This window comes from Rhinatrema bivittatum, chromosome 4 (assembly GCF_901001135.1).
Source record: "Rhinatrema bivittatum chromosome 4, aRhiBiv1.1, whole genome shotgun sequence".
In the NCBI taxonomy this organism is placed as follows: Eukaryota; Metazoa; Chordata; class Amphibia; order Gymnophiona; family Rhinatrematidae; genus Rhinatrema; species Rhinatrema bivittatum.
In genome coordinates, this window is record NC_042618.1 from 286,693,964 (window position 1) to 286,715,012 (window position 21,049).

Genomic DNA, 21,049 nt, shown 5'->3' on the forward strand with positions numbered 1-21,049 from the left:
CTGCAGCCCCTCCTAATCCCCAGAAGACTCTGGAAGATTTTAACTTTGGATTATCGATGGGTGCTGTTGAAATAGAGGTCTCCTGCTCTGTTCAATATGAAGATTCGGTTTCTCTCAGTCCCATCGGCCCTATGCCACCTCAGTCCGGGGTTAATCAGAAGAGGTCCGGTGATAATGAAGACAGCCCCGTAATTATTTTACCTTCTTCACCAAAATGTTAACTATTTATACCACTGTAAGAGGGGGCACTAGTAACTCGGGGTGAGGTTTGGGGGGGTGAGTTGGGTTTTGGAGGGTATTTTTACATGCACAGTCATACATGCAAACAGCAAAGTTATCGTCAGTGAAGATTTAATGTGATTTGGAATAATGAAAGGTGAAAGAAGAGATTTGTTCTATGTTCTCTGTACCTAGCAGAGATATGAATCTTTTTTGTGTTCGTGTCGTTCTTTGTTTTTCGGCCGCCGCGGGAAATGTTGTTTTTTTGCGGTTTGGGTTTTTTTTTCGCAAAAAAAATGTTTTTTTGGGTTAGCGCGCGCTAACAAAAACCGTTGGATTTTGTTACATTTTGTTAGCGCGCGCTAACAAAAACCGTTATATTTTGTTACTTTTTGTTAGTTTTTGTTAGCGCGCGCTAACCCGAAAAACGATTTTTCGCTAAAAAAACGGGAAAATCAAGATCGTTTTTCAGGCTGCCTGAAACATGCCGAATTGGACAATTTCGTTGCAATTTTCCAATTCGGCAAAAATGAATGCACATCTCTACTACCTAGCCTGATTGCCACTAGGTAGAGAGTGTGTCAAGCAAGGTAGAGAGAACATAGCACACATCTATTCTTCTTTCACCTTTCATCACTCCAAATCACATTAAATGTTCACTGATGGTAACTGTGCTGTTCGCACATATGACTGTACATGTAAAAATGCCCCCCAAACCCCACCTTGCCCCACAAATCTCACCCAGAGATCATAATGCTCCCTCTTACAGTGGTATAAAAAGTTTAGATATAAGTGAGCCTCCTCCCAAACCCTTCCCACTTGAATACAAATGAAAAATTTGCATATGCAATTTGCGATGCGGTAGTTATCATGGGCATTAGGGCCCTAACACCCACGATAACGCCCTAATGCAGTTTGATAAATAACCCTGTTGGAGAGCTCTTTCTCACATTTATTTTTATTTATTTATTTATTTGTGTGTTTTTATATACCGAAGTTTGGTACAAGCCTTCACTCCAGTTTACAAATATAACAACTTCTTACAATGAATATAATAACAATTAAAACAGATATACATTGTTAACATTTAACTTTACTAACACATACATTGATTCGATGTTGGGGAACTTAAGGGAATTAACAGATTAAGTCAATAGTAACATTCAGCAGCTTCAAGACCAAGGTGAATATTTATTGACTATTCAAGGGAAATGTTCTGAGTTACAAAATATGGGAAATTCATTAATTAAAGACCAATCACTTCTAAGTAGGAAAATTGAAAATTTAGGAAATTATACAAAAAGATTTAATTTGAAATTTCTGAATTTTCCTAAATGCCCATTGGTTTTTCCCTTGGAGATGCTCTGTTATCACCGCCGGCCGCGGCAGGCCACAACCGGAGCCGGGTGTCATGGCCACTGGCCGCGGCAGGCCGCAACTTGGGTCCAGCTGGTGGCAGCAGCAAAGATAAATTCAGCCGAGGCTTCGGGCGTCATCGAGGGCTCCTGCAGTGCAGGCAGCCCTCTTCAGTTCTCCTGCAGGCTGCTCCGCGGTCAGGCTCAGCCGTATGGTTCCTCGGCCGGGTCGGCTCCTCCCTCTCTGACTCTCTAGAACCGTGCACGCGGCTGACTTGAATTCTTAAAGGAGCCATGACAGGAAATAGTCATGGCTCCTCCGGAGACTCCTCCCCTGACTTCCTGTACTTAAGGCAAGGTTTGATCCTCAGACCTTGCCTTGGTATCAAGGTTCCTGGCTGAGTTTGTTTCTGAGCTTCTTGATCTTGGTTCTTCATCCCCCTCTGCTCCCCTGCTCCGTGGATTGACTCTTGGCTTCTGACCTCTGGACCGGCGTTCGTGTTTCCCTGGCTTGATCCTGGTATGACTTGTGACCCCTCTCCTGATTTCTCCTGGACCGACTTCGGACCCTTCTCCTGCTTTGATCTTGGACTGGACTTCGACCCTTCTTGTGTACCGAACCCTTGGGACCAGCTTTGGACTACTCTGTGACTCCGTCTTCAAGACTACTACGACGTGCTGGAGGCACCAGCCGTCTGGAACCCACGACCCGCAGGAGGCGCCTGCATCCAGACCTTCTTCAGTCTTCAAGGGAGTCTCTTAAGTCCCAGCGGCTGGATTCCTATGGGCTTCTCCTGGGGGGATCTCGAGCTTCCAGGGTGATGCCTTCGTTCTACAGCTACAGCATTCGGCCTTGCCCTCCGATGGTAGAGACCTAAGGGGATTCTTCATTTTAGGTAGCGCTGACTCTACCTTGGAACAGGGGTCCACCTTCTGATTCATAACATGCTCAGGAGATTTTATTTAGATTTCCTGAAAGTTTTTCCTGAGGTTATACCTTCTGTATTGAAGGCTTGTCTTCTAGATGCTAAATCCAACCTTTCATCATATTGAGGTGCATGAAAGACAGAGTATAAAACAATCAAATAAATAAATAAATAGATGGGGAAGAATCTTATCTCAATTCCCTGCATCGTGAGTCCAATGCCTCTTTCCTAGATTTTTTTATACTCTGTCTTTCATGCACCTCAATATGATGAAAGGTTGGATTTAGCATCTAGAAGACAAGCCTTCAATACAGAAGGTACAGAAATACTATAGGTATTTCCCTGTCTCCAGTGGGTCTAGGAGAAGAGAAAATGAGCCCTGAATCAATGGACTTGACAGGTTTCCTAGAAAACTCATCTTATGAAATTAAGAGAAGAGCTACATTACTTGTTGAATTTTCTTGGAAAACAGATAAACAATGGACCTTGAGGCTTTTTTTCATCTCGAGGACATGATATTCTATGGGCAAAGAACTCATGTTTTTCCTGATGTTGTGAGAGAAATGCAAGACTGTAGGAAGATTTTTCTTTTAAGAAAACATAGTGTGTTGGCCCTTGGTACTAGTTTTATTTTTCATTTTCCTTGCAAATATATAGTTAAATACCAGGGCCACACCTATGTATTCTTTGATCGTATTCAACTGTTGTGGAGCGCTAGGAGAGCGATCCCACTCCTGGGTGATGTGTGTCCTTGGGCCACGGCTCGACCCCAGAGGACTCTGAAGAAGTGCCGTGGGAGGCGTGGCATGCCCGAGCATGGGCTGGACGGGAGCAGGGCTGGAGTGACATGGAAGACAGGCTCTCCTCCGGACCTGCACCCTTCGGAAGACCCAACAACGCAATGTTGGTCTTGTGAACAGTCCTCCGACCGTTCCCAGCCCTTTCGGACCTGCCGCAGGGTACGGCACGAAGTGGCAGGCCGGATGGAGGCCAGGACAGCGATGACTGGAACATGGATTCAGACGATACTCAGGAACAACGTAGACTCAGGCATAGACATGGACTCAGGACGAGGTGCAGGATCCATAGACGTGGACTCAGGCATAGATGCAGGATCCTTAGACGTGGACTCAGGCAAAGACGTGGACTCAGGAATGAGGTGTAGGATGCATAGACGTGGACAGGCACAGGCATGGACTCAGGACTGGATGCACAGAGGTGGAATCAGGAACGAGGGCTGAAGGTAGACATGGGCACTGACCCTCAGGGTGCCCTACTCAGGCCACCCGCGGGACTGAGTCGCGGACCACCCTGTCCCATGCGCGCCCTACACAGCCCTGGAAGGCTGGTCGCGGACCACGCAGAGAGCGGGAGAGCACAGGAAAGAGGAAGCAGGTTCGCTGCACTCCTGGCAGCATAAGGCAAGGATACGCTGCTCTCCTGGCAGCACAAGGCAAAGATACGCTGCTCTCCTGGCAGCACAAGGCAAGGATACGGCTGCTCTCCTGGCAGCACAAGGCAGGTTAAAGCATTCGGATCAGGAACAAGGATATCTGGAACAGCAGGAACATCAGGACTGGAACACAGATACTGGAACAGGAGACACACCTCAGGGCTGGAACATGGACATCAGGAACAGCAGGAACATCAGGACTGGAACACAGATACTGGAACAGGAGACACACCTCAGGGCTGGAACATGGACATCAGGAACAGCAGGAACATCAGGACTGGATCAAGAGACAGACCTTGGGACTGGAACGGCAGGCAGACATCAGGACTGGACGAGGAGCTCCGACAGGTAACACGAAACACAGGACCTTGCAGAAGTGCTGGAACACGGACGACTTCCTGGAGCGAAGGATCTCAGGAGTGACCAACTCCTTGCGAAGGCAAAGACACACTGAAAGCTGAGCCCTTTAGTAGGGCTGAGGTGGACAACGCCCAGGGAGGGGTCAGCAGGGGGCCACACCTGGCTGGCCCTTTAAGAGGAGCAGAGAGGCGCGCGCCCGCGCCCTAGGAAGCTGGAGAGAAGAGCTGGAAGCTGGTGGCGTCCTCAGCCACGTGGAGGGCCCAAGGAAGCCGCGGAGCAGCCCTGGACTGGAGCTGGGTGAAGGCAGTTCAGTGGAGCAGCTCCCAGCCGCATGGACAGAAACAGAGAAGGTAAGGCTGGCTGCAGGCACCGGCAGAGAGAAGTGCTGGCTGCAGGGAACTGTGAGAGAACAGAAGCAGGAGAAGGGCTGACTGCAGGAACGGCTCCATGCCGTGAAGACAGCCCCAGGAGGAGAGGTAAGGCTGCAGGCAGAGTAAAGAGCTGCAGGCACCGGCAGGGATGGCTCCCTGCCAGGCAAGGACCCGGGCTGAAGCAGGCACTGGGAGAGACGGTCTCGCTGCTGGCTAAAGGTCCTGGGATCGCAGCAGCACGTCGTGGAAAGGCAGAAACAGGAGCCGACCGCATGGCAACAGCTGCGGGGAGCCCCAGCTGATTCAGGGAGAAAGCAAGCAACAGCGTCAGCAGCCTGGCTGGCTGGCTGTCTGTGAGAAGGTAAGAGCCTGCCCATGCTTCTTGTGGGCAGGAGCGTAACATTCAACTTGTCGGTTTCTTGAAGAATAAGTCACCTTCAGGAAACATGCTTGCTGTTCAATGAGTTTTTATGAGTTTGGATTAGGTATTAAGTTTTTGGCATATGTATATAACAACCTATTTTTGTTAAAACTATTTTATTTTTATCTCCCATTAATGTGGACTAATAAAGTGATGTCTTTCTTTTTTCTTGTTTTTCCTTGATTTTAAGATTATTCTATAATTAATTGTTCAAGGTCACTGCTTTTCGTAAATCAAGATGATGGTTTTTGTTGTTCGCTTGAATGTAATTATGAAAATGTATGAAAATAAATAATAATTAAAAAAAAAGAAAGTGTTTCACTCTGCCCAAAAGCTCTGGAACACAGGGCACATCCAGAAGTAATGTCCTAGAGTACCTCTAGTTGTGTTACATTTAACACAAGACTCAGAATTCACAAGTCCTACCTAAAAAAGGCAAGTTGGGGATAGGTATGCTCTCAACAGAAATTTATAATGTATATCATGCAAATTAGCACCCCCCACTAGGCTCTAGAGTCTTTTAAAACTCTGACAGCTGCTGCCCTGTCATAATTAAAGGAAATTCAAATCAGGAGCTACCACCCAGGAAAAAGATATAGGCATCATAGTGGATAATACTTTAAAATCATCGGCTCAGTGTGCTGCGGCAGTCAAAAAAGCAAACAGAATGTTAGGAATTATTAGGAAGGGAATGGTTAATAAAACGGAAAATGTCATAATGCCTCTATATCGCTCCATGGTGAGACCGCACCTTGAATACGGTGTATAATTCTGGTCACTGCATCTCAAAAAAGATATAGTTGCGATAGAGAAGGTACAGACAAGGGCAACCAAAATGATAAAGGGGATGGAACAGCTCTCCTATGAGGAAAGGCTGAAGAGGTTACAGCTGTTCAGCTTGGAGAAGAGGTGGCTGAGGGGGGATATGATAGAGGTCTTTAAGATCATGAGAGGTCTTGAATGAGTAGATGTGAATCGTTTTTTTACACTTTCGAATAGTAGAAGGACTAGGGGGCATTCCATGAAGTTAGAAAATAGCACATTTAAGACTAATCGGAGAAAATTCTTTTTCACTCAATGCACAATAAAGCTCTGGAATTTGTTGCCAGAGGATGTGGTTGGTGCACTTAAGTAGCTGGGTTAAAAAAAGGTTTGGATAAGTTCTTGGAGGAGAAGTCCATTAACGGCTATTAATCAAGTTTACTTAGGGAATAGCCACTGCTATTAATTGGATCAGTAGCATGGGATCTTCTTAGTGTTTGGGTAATTTGCCAGGTTTTTGTGACCTGGTTTGGCCTCTGTTGGAAACAGGATGCTGGGCTTGATGGACCCTTGGTCTGACCCAGCATGGCAATTTCTTATGTTCTTTTTGTTCAGACAGTCATTATTGTAATAAGGGCTCAAAGTTGACAATGCCAGAAAGATGTCACATAGCACGATACAAACAGAAAATAGCCATTCTTTCTCTCTCCTCATTTTGAAAAAAGCTCTCTTTACTTCTGCATAGACGTCATTATCACTTTACATGTTAAGTATCTCAGAAGAGCAGCAGAGTCATATGCAAGACAGAACGGGGGCAACCAATCCCTCTTCAAATGCCAATGGGATGAAATAGGAAGTGTCAAAGATCCAGTTCTTCTATGTGGTTGGCTTGGAAGTTCCTATGTGCTAAATTAGAGCACAGTCACACAGCATCGATATTTATACCCTTGCAGGCAATTGAGCTTTCACTCCAGGGATGGAATCTAATATCTTCTTACAATCGGCTCAAAAAGTGGTTAGACATATTGTGCAAGTGGTGGACCATGATGGTCGGTTCTTTCCCTTTCTAAAGCTGGAATCCCAATATGGCCTGGACTCTAAACACGCTTTTACATATATGCAATTGAAACATTACCTACAGACACTCACTACTATCCACCTAGAGTGTAGCAGCACTGTGCCTGAAAGATGGAGGCACCAAAGAAGGTGCCATGGTACAAAGCTTCATCATGAGACTGGGCGGCTGAGCCACTTCTCCTCTAGGAAAGAGGCATTGGACTCACGATGCAGGGAATTGAGATAAGATTCTTCCCTATCTATTTATTTATTTATTTATTTGATTGTTTTATACTCTGTCTTTCATGCACCTCAAATAAGATTTTGTTTGGGTACTATAGGTATTTCCCTGTCTCCAGTGGGCTCACAACATGTTTGGACCTGATGCAATGGAGGGTGAAGTGACTTGCCCAAAGTCACAAGGAGTTGCAATGGGATTTGTGCCCTGGCTTCCCTGGTTCACAGCCCACTGTTCTAATCACTAGGCTACTCCTTCATTCCCATCTAAGTCTTAAAATGGATGGGAAAGCTCCCTTCCTCCCCACATGATATCAAATCCTGGATTAACCTCAGGTCCTGGGTTGAACATATTGCAAAAGCCATTTGCTGCTGTGCCAGAGGATCGCGTGCCAGCAGGGTGCCGGCGCGTGTAACTTGCGCCTGCCCCGAGGCAGGCACAAAAGGCAGGATAAAGGTCGGGGGGGGGGGGGGATCTAGGTTAGGGCTAGGGGGCAGGAAAGTTAAGGGAAGGGAGGTTAGTTTAGGGGGTTGAGAAATTCCCCCCCAGGCCGCTTCGAAATCAGAGCAGCTTGGGAGGGAACGGAGGAAGCCGCAGACATCGGCGCGCACAAGTTGCACTAATGTGCACCCCCTTGCGCGCATCGACCCCCGATTTTACAACATGCGTACACTGGCACGCGCATGTTATAAAATCGCGCATCCATGTGTGCGCGCGCACAGGTCTTAAAATCTACCCCAAAGTGTATTTTGTTAAATATATGCTGATATTCAGCTATATATTCTAAGTGTTATTCAATTTCATGAATGCATGGTCCAGATTAGATCTTGGCTGCTTAAAAATGGACTATCACTTAATATTAAAATTACTCTGGGTTGGTAAAGATCCGCTTAAAGGAGGTATGTCCATTGCTTCTCCTATGAAGGCAAAACAATAGCCATACTATCAGAAGGTTTGTAGTTTAGAAGTCTTGTTAGACTCCACTATAATAATGACACCTGTCTAAACTTTTGTTTTATCAAGTTAGCTGAGACCCTTGCGCCCATAGCTGCCAGTACTTTTATTCAGGGCCATACTCCAATCACTGGTCCTCGGACATATTGATTATTGTGCTACATTATTAGCCCTTCATGAGAAGTTGATAAAGCCAGTGCAATTAATACAGAATACTGCCGCTCGTATATTGTTTGGGTTATCTCGTTGGGACTATATAATCCCCTCCCTCCAGCAATTATATTGGCTTCCAATAAAATGGAGAGTAAGATTCAGGATGTTAGTGGTAGTATATAACTTGTTTGTTTTCAGATGATCCTTTTCCTTATGGATAAACTTATATGGTATATGCCCGTAAGGGCCTTACACTTATCTGGAACCAGATTGTTACAGCTTCCTTCTGTATGTTGCTATAGACTTGTTCAAACCCATGCTAAAACCTTTACAATGGTAGCCCCTATTTTATGGAATTCAATCCCAGTGCACTTAGGAAATGAAGCAGATTTGAGTGCTTTCCGACAGAAGTTGAAAACTTTATTTTTTAAGGATAAATATGGATGAGAACAGAATTTATTTAATATGTTTTTAATTATTTGGCTTTATGTTTCAGTTGTTTTTGTCTGAAATTGTTTTTTTTTTTGTGTTAATTGTATATATTTTATGAATTTTCACATGTGATCCACACTGATCGGAAAATTTTCTGGGGAGTGGCAGAAGACAAGATTTTTAAATAAAGAAAGTGTTAAGCGCACTCATGATAATTTCCAACATGCCTCCTGGGAAGGACGCAAAGGTGTTGGAAGTTTTTGGGAAAAAAGTCTTCCAGGGGTCCATGCCAAGTGCCTGATTGTGGCTAATCAGCTCTATATGGTGCAGTATCTACATGAATGCATACAACAGCTAAAACCTCTGATGAACTCTACAGACCCAGAGCAGGCAGACTTCTGCTGCTTATTGAAGAAATGTGAGAAGTACGTCATTCATTTCATTTAGGAAGCTTTTGATACAGTGACTAGGATTTTGGCCTCTTGTGCAGGAGTCCGACAGCTCACAGGATTGCAAGCAAGTGCCCTCCAATAGGAAATGCATGACTGCATTGTCGATGTTTCCTGTATTGGGGATAATTAATTTGGAGACAAATTTCAAGAGGCACTAATTAAAGGAGCAAAAGATGATACAGAGGTCACAAATGAAGGCATATTGTATTCCAAATGCCAAAGGTAATCACATAAACAAGGCAGAACATGTTTCAAATATCCAGAATGGTTTATTATGTCCTTGAAACATGATGTTCACAGGTAACATGAAAACATTTGGGTCTCCCGACACATACACGTTTCTTGCATCAAGAGGGACAAATAACTGCTTACAACAACAAATATCACATGTATAAGGATCTTTGTAGTGTCAAATGTAAACGTATCAAATGTAAACTAATTAAAGAACATCAATCCACCTTGCAATCACTGCAGCAAGGAACCAACTGATCCCACCAGATACTAGTATTTTACCTACAACCATCCATTCTTCAAAAGAAGCCCCTATCACTCTTTTCAGTGTCATCAAGTTCCTCCCGGTTTTCAGCAACAACTACTGCCTGGCTGAGGTCATTAGAGGGAAAGGTATCAGCCAAAGGCTGAGCAGCAGATGCAGCCAAAGGCCAGAATCAGTTTTTAATGGCTTTTAAACTCACCTCTTCCAGTGGGGTCGAGTTTAGTCCTTCCACCCAGAACGGCTGCATATCACCAGAGACCAATGGTTCCTGAAAATTGTGGCTTATAGCTACTACTTACATTTATCTTGCATGCCTCTGACCCGATGGATTTACATTTTCAGCTCAAATACGTCTCAATCCATTCAATTGCAAATGGAAGTGGAGTCATTCCTTCAGTAGAAGGCAGTCAAACATCACTCAGGAATGTGGCCAGGGATTCTATTCCAGTTATTTCCTAATCCCCAGGAAGTTGGGGGGGGGGGGGGGAGGGAAGTGGAGAGGGGGATGAATGAGATCTATATTGGACTTTTGGAGACTAGACAAGTTATTGGTGCAGGAAAGGTTCAACATGAACTCCCTTCAGATGATTCTCCCTTTCATTCCACTGAGGGACTGGATGTGTGCTCTGGATTTGAAAGACACATGCACATATCCCCATTCACCCTGCCCATCAAAGGTATTTCATGTTTCTGGAGAAAGGATGCACACTATCAGTACAAGGTGTTACCTTTTAGCCTTTATGAGGCTCTGAGGATATTGATAAAATGCCTTGAGGTAGTAGCAGTACAGCTTTGTCAGCAGGGAATCTGCATGTTTCTATATGTGCACAATTGGCTGGGTGACAGGTCCATGCCCCTCAGGAGTTCTGCAGTCTTATGGGAAGACCATATGGCTCTTCCTGTCCCTGGGGTTTTTGGTCAACTTTGCCAAGTCAAATTTAGTTCCAGTTCAAAAAATGCAATTCATAGTAGACTGGATAGACTTGCTTCACAAAAAAGCATTTCTTCCCATCAAAACAGCATTATGCGTATTCAGGAACTCCTGCACTTGCTCACATAGGTCTTTAAGTGAGCTCTGAGAGCTGGGTTCATGTTGGCACTATTGGATATCATCACCCATGCACTATGACTGAACTAAAATAAATTGGATGGGGGATAGAAAATAAGGGAATTATTCAGAAGTAGCTGCGAATGAAAGCTCATGATGTCAGATTCAGCACATATTCTAATCTTCAAGAAGCTCTGCTTAGACAAATGGTGATGGATCCCATCAGGACCTGGTGCTCACAAATAATGAGCATTGGTGATCATTAGATGGTATTGTTTGATGTATCAGTCAAAACAGAGAAATCACACAGAGTAAAGTTCTGGATTCCAAAAATACAGACTTTGTGAAAACAGGAAGAACCTTGAGGAGGAGCTAGAAAACTGGGAGAAAACAGGTAAAATGGAACAACACTGGGCCAAATTAAATGGAGCTATTATAAAGGGAATAAATCTTTATGCAAGAAAAATAAATACAAGTAAGAGAAAAAGGAAACTGATATGGTTCTCAAAGGATGTGACTAAAAAATAAAGGCAAAAATATTAGCATTCAAAAAGTGCAAAGGATCTCAAGAAGAAAAGCACAGAGAAACTGAAAAAGAAGAGAAAACAAATTAGGAAGGCAAACTCCAAGTAGAAGAATGGAAAACAAAGAGGTAAAGTGAGATGAAACATTTTTCAGATATATCCGAGAAAAGAGGTGGCTAGTGGTTGTGTTTTAAGATTGAATCGCTGTGTAGAGAAACATGAGGAAAAGGCAGAAATATTAAACAGGATCTTGGAGGAAGACTGTTGCTGGTTGGTAAGAGTATGGATGGGAGTTTGATAGATATCGCTCCATTTATAGAAGAAAGTGTCTGGGTGGAACTAGCAAAACTGAAAGCGGTCAAGGTCATGGGTCCTATTGAGATACATCCCAGGAAACTAATGGAGCTAAGAGAGGTGCTAGCAGGTCTGCTGATAGACCTGTTCTAAAGATCCTTGGAAACAGGAGTGGTGCTGCAAGACTGGAGAAGGTTTGTGATCCTGCTTCAAAAAATGGTAGCAGAGAGGAGGCTGGAAACTATAGGCTAGTTAGCTTTATCTTGATGATGGAAAAATTAATGGAGACTCTAGTGGAGGAAAGGATAGTGAAATATATACAATCCAGTAAGATGCAGGATCCAAGGAAATATGGCTTTACCAGAAGAAGGTCGCATCAAAGTAATGTGATTGATTTTTTTTGATTGGATGACTAGAGAATTAGATCATGTACAAGTACTTGATGCGATTTATCTAGATTTCAAAGAAATCCACATAGGAGGCTCATGAACTAAATTAAAAAACCTGGGAGTGGGTCCCAAGATGGTGGAATGGATTACAAATCGGTTGACAGACGTGTTGGTAAATGGAACCTATTCTGAAGAGAGAAGAGTGAAGAGTGATTGGTACTGGGGCCTGTTCTGTTCAATATCTTTGTGAGCAATATTGTGAAAGTGTTAGAAGGAAAAGTTTATCATTTTGTGGATGAAGCTAAGAGCTATAACAGAGTGGACACACTTGAAGAAGTAGAAAGAATGAGAAGAGAACTAAAACCTTGAGAAATAGTTGAAGGTTTGGCAGCTGGGATTCAATGCCAAGAATTGTAGAGTCATGCTTTTGGGTACAGAAATCCAAAGGAACTATATATGATTGGGGGGCGAGGGGCAAAAGACTGTGGTTCACGGGACAGATTGGGTGGACCAAGTGGACATTTTTCTGCCATCATATATTATGTTACTATATAGTATCCTTCTGTCTATGGAAAACATTGTTTACAGGTAAGCAAACTTGTTTTTTGTATAACTGAGGAATATTCTGCTGGATAAGGGATATACAAACTAACAAGTTGGAAAGTGCATGTGAGAAGCCATGCCCAGTAATACATTTCCTTTCAGGTACCTCTCCCATCTCCTCTCCCACATATTCACAGAACTGGCACAATATGGATGCCCATAGCTTTTTCTGTTCCCCAATTGCAACTGTTATGGGGTTGGAGATGGCAAGTGGGTTCTCAGCTGCCGGACACATGGCATGTACAGATGCTTGACTACAGGCCCAAAGCTGCACATGCATACCTGCACATGGATATGTATAAAAAGACATATAGACAAACGTCCATTATAGCTCTCTCACTCTAATGAAATGTGCCTAAAAATGATCAAGGAGACTATATTTTGAAGATACCTTTATCCTTTTCTTTACATAAGAACATGTCATACTGGGTCAGACCAAGGGTCCATCAACCCCAGCATCCTGTTTCCAACAGTGGCCAATCCAGACTATAAGTACCTGGCAAGTATCCAAAAACTAAGTCTATCCCATGCTACTGATGCTTGTAATAGCAGTGGCTATTTTCTAAGTCAACTTCATTAAAAGCAGGTAATGAACTTCTCCAAGAACTTCTCCAAACCTTTTTTAAACCCAGCTACACTAACTGCACTAACCACATTCCCTGGCAACAAATTCCAGAGTTTTTCACTCAAGTTTTAAATATGCTACATGCTAATTTCATGGAGTGCCCCCTAGTCCTTCTATTATCCGAAAGAGTAAATAACCGATTCACATATATCCGTTCTAGACATCTCATGATTTTAAACATCTGTATCCTCCCTCAGCCATCTCTTCTCCAAGCTGAACAGTCCTAACCTCTTTAGTCTTTCCTCATAGGGGAGCTGTTCCATCCCCATTATCATTTTGGTCGCCCTTCTCTGTACCTTCTCCATCGCAACTATATCTTTTTTGAGATGCGGCGACCAGAATTGTACACAGTATTCAAGATGCTGTCTCACCATGGAGCGATACAGAGGCATTATGACAATTTCCATTTTATTCAGGCCAAAGAAGAAACATTTGGAGGGCTGCTTTGATGGCCTGATATAGTACCTGGAGCTCTCTGTTGTGGTTCTCACAGAGTAACTGAAGGAATCGGAGTATAGGCTGCATAATGGCTATAGCAGGACTCATGACTGCCTCCTCTGAAGATTTTTCTTCATTGCCTCCACTATCTGCTCCTGAGCCCAAGAGATCTATATCTGGGTCTATTTCTTTTCGATATACACAGTATGCCTTGGATGTAGCAGAAGATGCTTCTGTTAACTGCCCTTTCATTCCCTCTTTCAGATGGAATCCAGAATCTCTAGCTGCAAAAGAAAAAATAAAATTAATAAATGTTATTGATGCTTAAAAATGTATTTTCATTAGTCAAAAATGCTGTTCTTTTCTGCAAAAGCCTATGATCAATTCCATGTTCAGAATGTAAGTCTATGTAATAACTTAAGTACTCAGCAGCCATGATTATAGATGTGCTGCAAAGATGATGCTTAGTTATGTAAGTATTATACTAAAACAACAATATACATAGATAGACAGGCTTTATGTTCAACTACTCTGCCATAAATACTCTGCAGTGTCATGAACTATTACTATCAAGTTGCTCTATCTAGCAATTTGGGAAAACAAATTCAATAATCCTGGCCTCAGAGAAAAAGTTCGATCTCTGGAGGCTAGAGTGGCAGTCCTGGAGGAACTGAGGCATACAGATGAGACCTGCGACAATACAGTAATCAACTCCCAACTTCAGTCTCACAGCCTGGTCTTGACTTGGAGTAGGAAGGTCTCCTGGTAGAAAGCCAAAATCCAGAGCCTCTGGAGTAGCATTCTCTGAAATGCTCCCTACTCCACACGCAGGTCCCCACAGACAGGCAGAGCTCCGGAGTCTCAATCTGTGGATGAGATGATGGTGCAAGGAAGAGGGTTTCAGCTTTTTTTGGCCAACCTTCTAGGGAAGGTAGAGTCTTTTAAGAAAGGACGGGTTCCACCTTAACCAGGGTGGAACTAGGCTGCTGGCCTTAACGTTAAAAAGGAGATAAAGTATCGTAAACTAGAACAAGGAGGAAAGCTGACAGTCACTCATCAGCACATGGTTCAGAGGGAGGTATCTTTGAAGGATACTAATGAAACAGGAGAGTTAGGTCATTCCAAAAGGGAGATTCCAATAAAAGCAAAAGTAGACCATTGCTTATACGTGAAGAACCACCAGAGAAAAGATTCTAAGTTATCCCTGTCAACTGATAAGCAGGTTGTTAATACAAAGAAAAACACACTTTGAAATGTCTGTATGACAATGGAAGAATTCTAAGAAGTAAAATGGAAGAGTTAGAGTGTATAGGACTGAATGAAGAGGTAGACATAACTGGCATCTCAGGCATCTGCTGGAAAGAGGATAACCAATGGTACAGTGCTAAACCAAGGTACAAATTATTGCGCAATGATAGGATGGATCAACTTGGCGACAGGGTGGCGTTTTATGTTTGGGACAGAATAGAGTCCAACAGGATAAAAGTCCTGCAAGAGACTAAATGCACCGTAGAATATTTATGGGTAGAAATCCCATGTGTGTTGCAGAAGAATATAGCAATAGGAGTATACTACTGTCCACCTGGCCAAAATGATAAGATGGACAATAAAATGCTTAAAGAAATAAAAGAAGCTAACCAATTTGGCAATGCAGTAATAACAGGAGATTTGACTTATCCCAATATTGATTGGGTAAATGTAACATCAGGATATTTTAGAGAGGTTAAGTTCATGGATGGAATAAATAACTGCTTCATGAAGCAAACTGATTAAGGAACAGACGAGAGAAGGAGCTATTTTAGATCTAATTCTTAGTGGAACACAGGGTTTAGTGAGAGAAGTGGTGGGGCCACTTGGCAACAGTGATCATAACATGACTCAATATTAATTCATGACTGGAAAGGGAACAATAGGTAAATCTACAGCTCTAGCACTAAACTTTCAAAAGGGAGATACCTGGTCAAGATGGTGAGCCGGACAGTGAAATGCTAGGAGAAATTAGGGAAGCTAACCAAATTGGTAGTGCGGTAATAATGGGAGATTTCAATTACCCCAATATTGACTGGGTAAATGTATCATCGGTACATGCTAGACATATAAAGTTCCTGGATGGAATAAATGACATTTTTATGGAGCAATTGGTTCAGGAACGGACAAGAGAGGGAGCAATTTTAGATCTAATTCTCAGTGCAGCACAGGATTTGGTGAGAGCGCCATGACTGGAACACCATATCTCAAAAACCCTCCAAACTCGGATGTAAGCTACCGACGTGGACGTCTTCCGAGCCCGCAGCAAAGTCGAAATTACCGCCTCCGGGTAGCCTCTGCGCCTGAGGCGACGCCGTTCAAAAGCCATGCCGCAAGACAGAAGAGTTCTGCCTGCTCGAAAAATACCGGGCCCTGGTGTAGAAGACGAGGAAGATGTCCCAGACGAATCGGCCCATCTATCGCCAGTTGAAGAAGATCTGCAAACCAGGGGCGACGGGGCCACTCTGTGGCGACGAGGATCACGGGTCCCTGGTGGCCTTCTATCCTGCGGAGCATTCTGCCCACCAGGGGCCAGGGCGGAAAGGCATAGAGGAGTAGGTGTGGAGGCCACGGTAGACTAGGGCATCTACCCCTTCCACGCCGCGCTCTCTTCTGCGACTGAAGAAGCGGGGGGGCCTTGGCATTGAGTGCTGTCGCCATCAGGTCCACATGTGGCGCGCCCCACCGGTGGACAAGAAGCTGCATCGCCTCGTCTGAGAAGGCCCATTCCCTGGGATCCAGCTGTTGGCGACTCAAGTAGTCCGCCTGAACGTTGTCTACCCCGGCGATGTGTGACGCTGTGAGGCGGGCAAGATGAATTTCTGCCCACTCCATCAGGATTGCTACCTCGATCGATACGTGTCGGCTCCTTGTACCTCCTTGGCGGTTGATGTATGCCACGGTGGTGGCGTTGTCCGAGAGAATCCTGACCTCTCGGTTCTGCACCAGCGGAAGGAAATGTTGGAGCGCCAAACTTACCGCCCTGGTTTCCAGGCGGTTGATCGGCCACTTTGCTTCTACCACAGACCACGTCCCCTGCGTGGCTCTTCGATCGCAGACGGCTCCCCAACCGAGGGTGGCATCGGTGGTCACTACCACCCAATTGGGCACCTCTAGGGAGACGCCCCGATCCAGGTGCGATGAATTCAACCACCAGCTGAGACTGTCCCTGGCAGCCTGCGGTAGAGGGAGTATCATCTGATAATCGCATGAGACTGGTTTCCAACGGGAAAGAAGCGCTGCCTGTAGAAGATGCAGATGTGCAAAGGCCCAGGGTACTAGATCGATGGTGGAGGCCATCAGCCCCAATAGCTGAAGATAGTCCCAGGAGGTGGGTTCTGGCAACGCAGAAAACCGACGTATGTGATCTCGCAAGGATTGAGCCTTGTCTGGACGTAAGAAGACCTTGCCTTGGCATGTGTCGAATCTCGCCCCCAAGAAGTCCAAGTGTTGCGAGGGCACGAGGAAGCTCTTGGTGAAGTTCACCACCCAGCCCAGAGAGCGGAGGACCTGGATGACCCTGGCTACAGAGGACTGTCCGTGAATGAAAGACTTTGCACGAATCAACCAATCTTCCAGATAGGGGTGAACAAGGATGCCCTCCCTCCGTAGGGTCGCCGCTACTACTACCATAATCTTGGTGAAGGTGCGAGGAGCGGTCGCCAATCCGAAAGGTAGTGCCTTGAATTGAAAGTGTTGATCCAGTATCTTGAAGCGGAGAAAACGCCGGTGAGCTGGGAGTATGGGAATGTGCAGGTAAGCCTCCGACAGATCTAGAGAGGCAAGGAACTCCCCCTGATGAACTGCTGCGATCACGGAGCGTAGCGTCTCCATGCGGAACCTGAGAACCCGCAGAGACTTGTTGACCTCCTTTAGATCCAGGATGGGCCGAAAAGAACCGTCCTTTTTGGGTACAACGAAATAGATGGAATAGTGGCCCAAGCCCACCTCGCCGAAGGGCACGGGAGAAATGGCTCCTAACCTCTGCAACCGGTCCAGAGTTTGCTGTACCGCTGCCCTCTTGCGGTCCGACCCGCAGGGGGAGAAGAGGAACCTGTCCCTCGGAAGGCGGACAAACTCCAAAGCATAGCCATTCCTTATGGTGTCTAGAACCCACTGGTCTGCGGTGATACGCACCCACTCCTCGTAGAAATCCCCCAGGCGACACCCAATCCTGGGGATTGAGGAGTGGGCGAGCCTGACATCATTGGGAGGGCTTGGGTGGGGGGGTTCCCCTGTCCCGAACCATCGCGCGTGGGCCTACACCCACGAAAGGACCGCGGCCAGGACTGGGACCTGGTGGAAGGTGTCCGAGGCCCAGTCTTGCTGTAACTCCTATAGCGCCACTGCGCTCTGGCCCTTGTGCGAGAAGAGGCAAAGTACCGTGATGGACGCTCAGGCAGGTGGTGGACTGCGTTCTCCCCCAGGGACTTGATGATCTGATCCAGATCCTCTCCGAACAGAAACTTGACCCGGAAGGGCAGGGAGCCTAAGCTTGACTTGGAGGAAGCATCTGCCGCCCAGTTCTGGAGCCACAAGAGCAGCCGGGCCGCTACCACGGAGACCATGGATCTTGCCAGGACTCGGAAGAGATCGTAAAGAGCATCTGCCCCGTAGGCTATGGTGGACTCCAACCGATCCGCTTGGAGGGACTCTTCGAGCGGCAGGGCCTGAGAAGTGAGAAGTGAGAAGCTGCTGTACCCAGCAGAGACTGGCCCGTTGTGCGAGCGAACTGCACATGACCGCTCGCATGCCCAGGGCGGAGACCTCAAAAACTCGTTTGAGAAAAATTTCCAGTTTGCGATCCTGAGTGTCGCGCAACGCCGCTCCGCTCGTGACCGGAATAGTAGTCCTCTTAGTGACTACCGATACCGCCGAGTCCACCTTCGGGACCCTGATGAGCTCAAGGAAATCTTCCGGAAGTGGGTACAACTTCTCCATGGCTCGACTGACCTTTAAAGAAGCTTCGGGGGTGTCCCACTCTCTGGTCAGGAGCTGCAAGAAAGATTCGTGCGTAGGAAAGGTTCTGGACCTCGGCCTAAGGGCGGCGAGCACCGGGTCCCCTTTCTTGGACGACGTAGTGACCGCAGGAGCAATGGGTGCTGGTGGATCCGGTGGTGGATCGAGATCTAGCTCCAGGAGAATCTGGGGTATAAGATCATCCAACTCCTCCCTTTGAAAAATACGGAGCGCTCGCGGATCATCTCCCTCCAACTGTGCGTCCGGTACCGCAAGATCCAGTGAACCCGGGGGGTCTGCCCCTGAGGGTGAAGCTGCACCCGGTCCTCCCGGGACAGGACGTACCCGGGCAGGTACTTGGGAGATCCCCGACGCTGAACCTACCGGATCAGGGGTCCCTGCGGAGTGGGCTGTAGCCAAGGTGTTTTGGCCGGAGGGGGGCCCGGAGCTGACAGGCCCTGCAGGTATGCACTGTGCATTAAAAGTATAAATTCGGGCGAGAATCTGGGCATGGCCGGGGGGGGGGCACTGAGAAGGCGCCCTCCACGGGCCCCGGCTCTGGCAAGCCCTCCTCCGGTGATAAAGGCGGTGGGGAGGCTTCTCTAAACTCCCTTTCCTCCTGCGCTGAAGGTGAGCCGGCAGCGTGCTGCGAGCTCAAAATGGCCACCGTTCCCGCCATAGGCGGCGAAGTGGCCGGCCCATGCCACCCGGGCAGAGCAGATAAAAAAGAAAAAGAACTGAGGGGCTGCGAGGTGCCTTCCCCCCCAGGGAGGCATATAGCGCAGATCCCCTCCCGCGAAATGCGGGACCCCAGCTCGCCGCAGGCCGAGCACTGGGACGGCCGCGGCATGATCGCCGGGGAAAAAGCAAAGAACGCCGCGGGGGGGGCGGGGGCCCAGAGGAAAGCGAAAAGTGCCGCGGGGGGGGGGCCTGATCGGCCGCGCTGCCCGCCAAGAAACGCCCCATAGGCTCAGGGGAATCCTCCCTCCCTGCAGCAGCGGCCCCGGGGAAAACTCGTCTCGGGGCCGTGGGGCGAAGGAGACACGTGGAGAGGCCGGCACCACCGGCTTCCCCGGGGCACCAGCGCTAGACTAAAAGAAACCCGAGAACAAAATTATACACAAAAATAAACTCCGAACTTACCCCCGGTCAGAGCAGAAAAGGGAACGGAAGAGGTAGAGAGAACAGACTAGCCGAAGCCACTCCTCCCCAAAAATTGGCAAACTTTTTTTTTTTTTTTGTGTAAAACTTGATCCAAATTGTTAAAGAAATACAGACAGAAGAAAGAAGCAGAAAGAACTAATTCCCTGCTATCCTGGGGAAGCCACTGGTTCCCCCAACTCGCATCTGCTGGAGTCAGAAAGATACTGAGCTCCTGCAGAGGGTGTTCTCGCCTATAGGGTGACGTTCCTCGAAGTCTTTTCTGACTCCATCTGCTGGACGGGGGACATAACCCACCGTCTGGACTGATCCTGGTACGTACAGGGAACTGCTACATTTTTTGAAGGGGTTAATAAACATGTAGATAAAGAAGAGCCGGTAGATGTGGTGTATTTGGATTTTAAGAAATGTGTTTGACAAAGTCTCTCATGAGAGGCTTCGAAGAAAATTAAAAAGTCATGGAATAGGAGGCAACATATTTTTGTGGATTAAATGGTCAGTGAGGTGAGGTAAACAGTGGCATGCTTCAGGGATCTGTACTTGGACTGGTGTTTTTTTTAATAAAATTATAAATGATCTGGAAGGAAGAACAATGAGCAACGTGATCAAATTTGCAGATGACACAAAATTATTCAGGCTAGTTAAATCACAGGTAGATTGTCATAAATTGCAGGAGGACCTTGCGAGAAAGGAAGATTGGGCATCAAAATGGCAGATGAAATTTAAATGTGGATAAGTGCAAGGTGATACATATAGGAAAAAATAACCCAAATCCAAATACACCACATAATGTTAGGAATTATTAGGAAGGGTATGGTTAATAAAACAGAAAATGATAGAATACCTCAGTATCGCTCTGTGGTGAGACCACACCATGAGTACTGTGTTCAGTTCTGGTAGCCGCATCTCAAAAAAGATATAGATGCACTGGACAAGGTACAGAGAAGGGTGACCAAAATTATAAGGGGGCTGGATCAAGTCTTCTATGAGCAAAGACTAAAGAGGTTAGGGCTGTTCAGCTTGAAAAAAGAGACAGCTGAGGAGAGATATGATGGAGGTCTATACAATCATGAGAGGCCAAGTACTGGTTAATTTAAACCAGTTATTTACTCTTTTAAATAATAGAAGGACTAGGGGGCATGCCATGCAGTTAGGAAGTAGCACATTTAAAACAAATCAAAGAAATTATTTTTCACTCAATGCATAATTTAACTCTAAAATCCGTTGCCAGAGGATGTGGTTAAAGCAGTTAGCTTATCTGGGTTTAAAAAAAGGTTTGGACAAGTTCCTGGAGAAGTCCATAAATTGCTATTGGTCAAGATCACAGGACATA

The 21,049-nt window shown here is 46.0% G+C and overlaps 1 protein-coding gene across 1 annotated transcript in view; it reads right to left on the reverse strand.

Moving 5' to 3' along the window:
* Positions 1-21,049, reverse strand: part of ITPR2 (inositol 1,4,5-trisphosphate receptor type 2) — a 1,380,003-nt gene that overhangs the window by 382,377 nt on the left and 976,577 nt on the right. Inside the window, 1 exon segment of the mRNA XM_029597493.1 lies at positions 13,597-13,853. Coding sequence (XP_029453353.1) covers positions 13,597-13,853 — 257 coding nt within the window.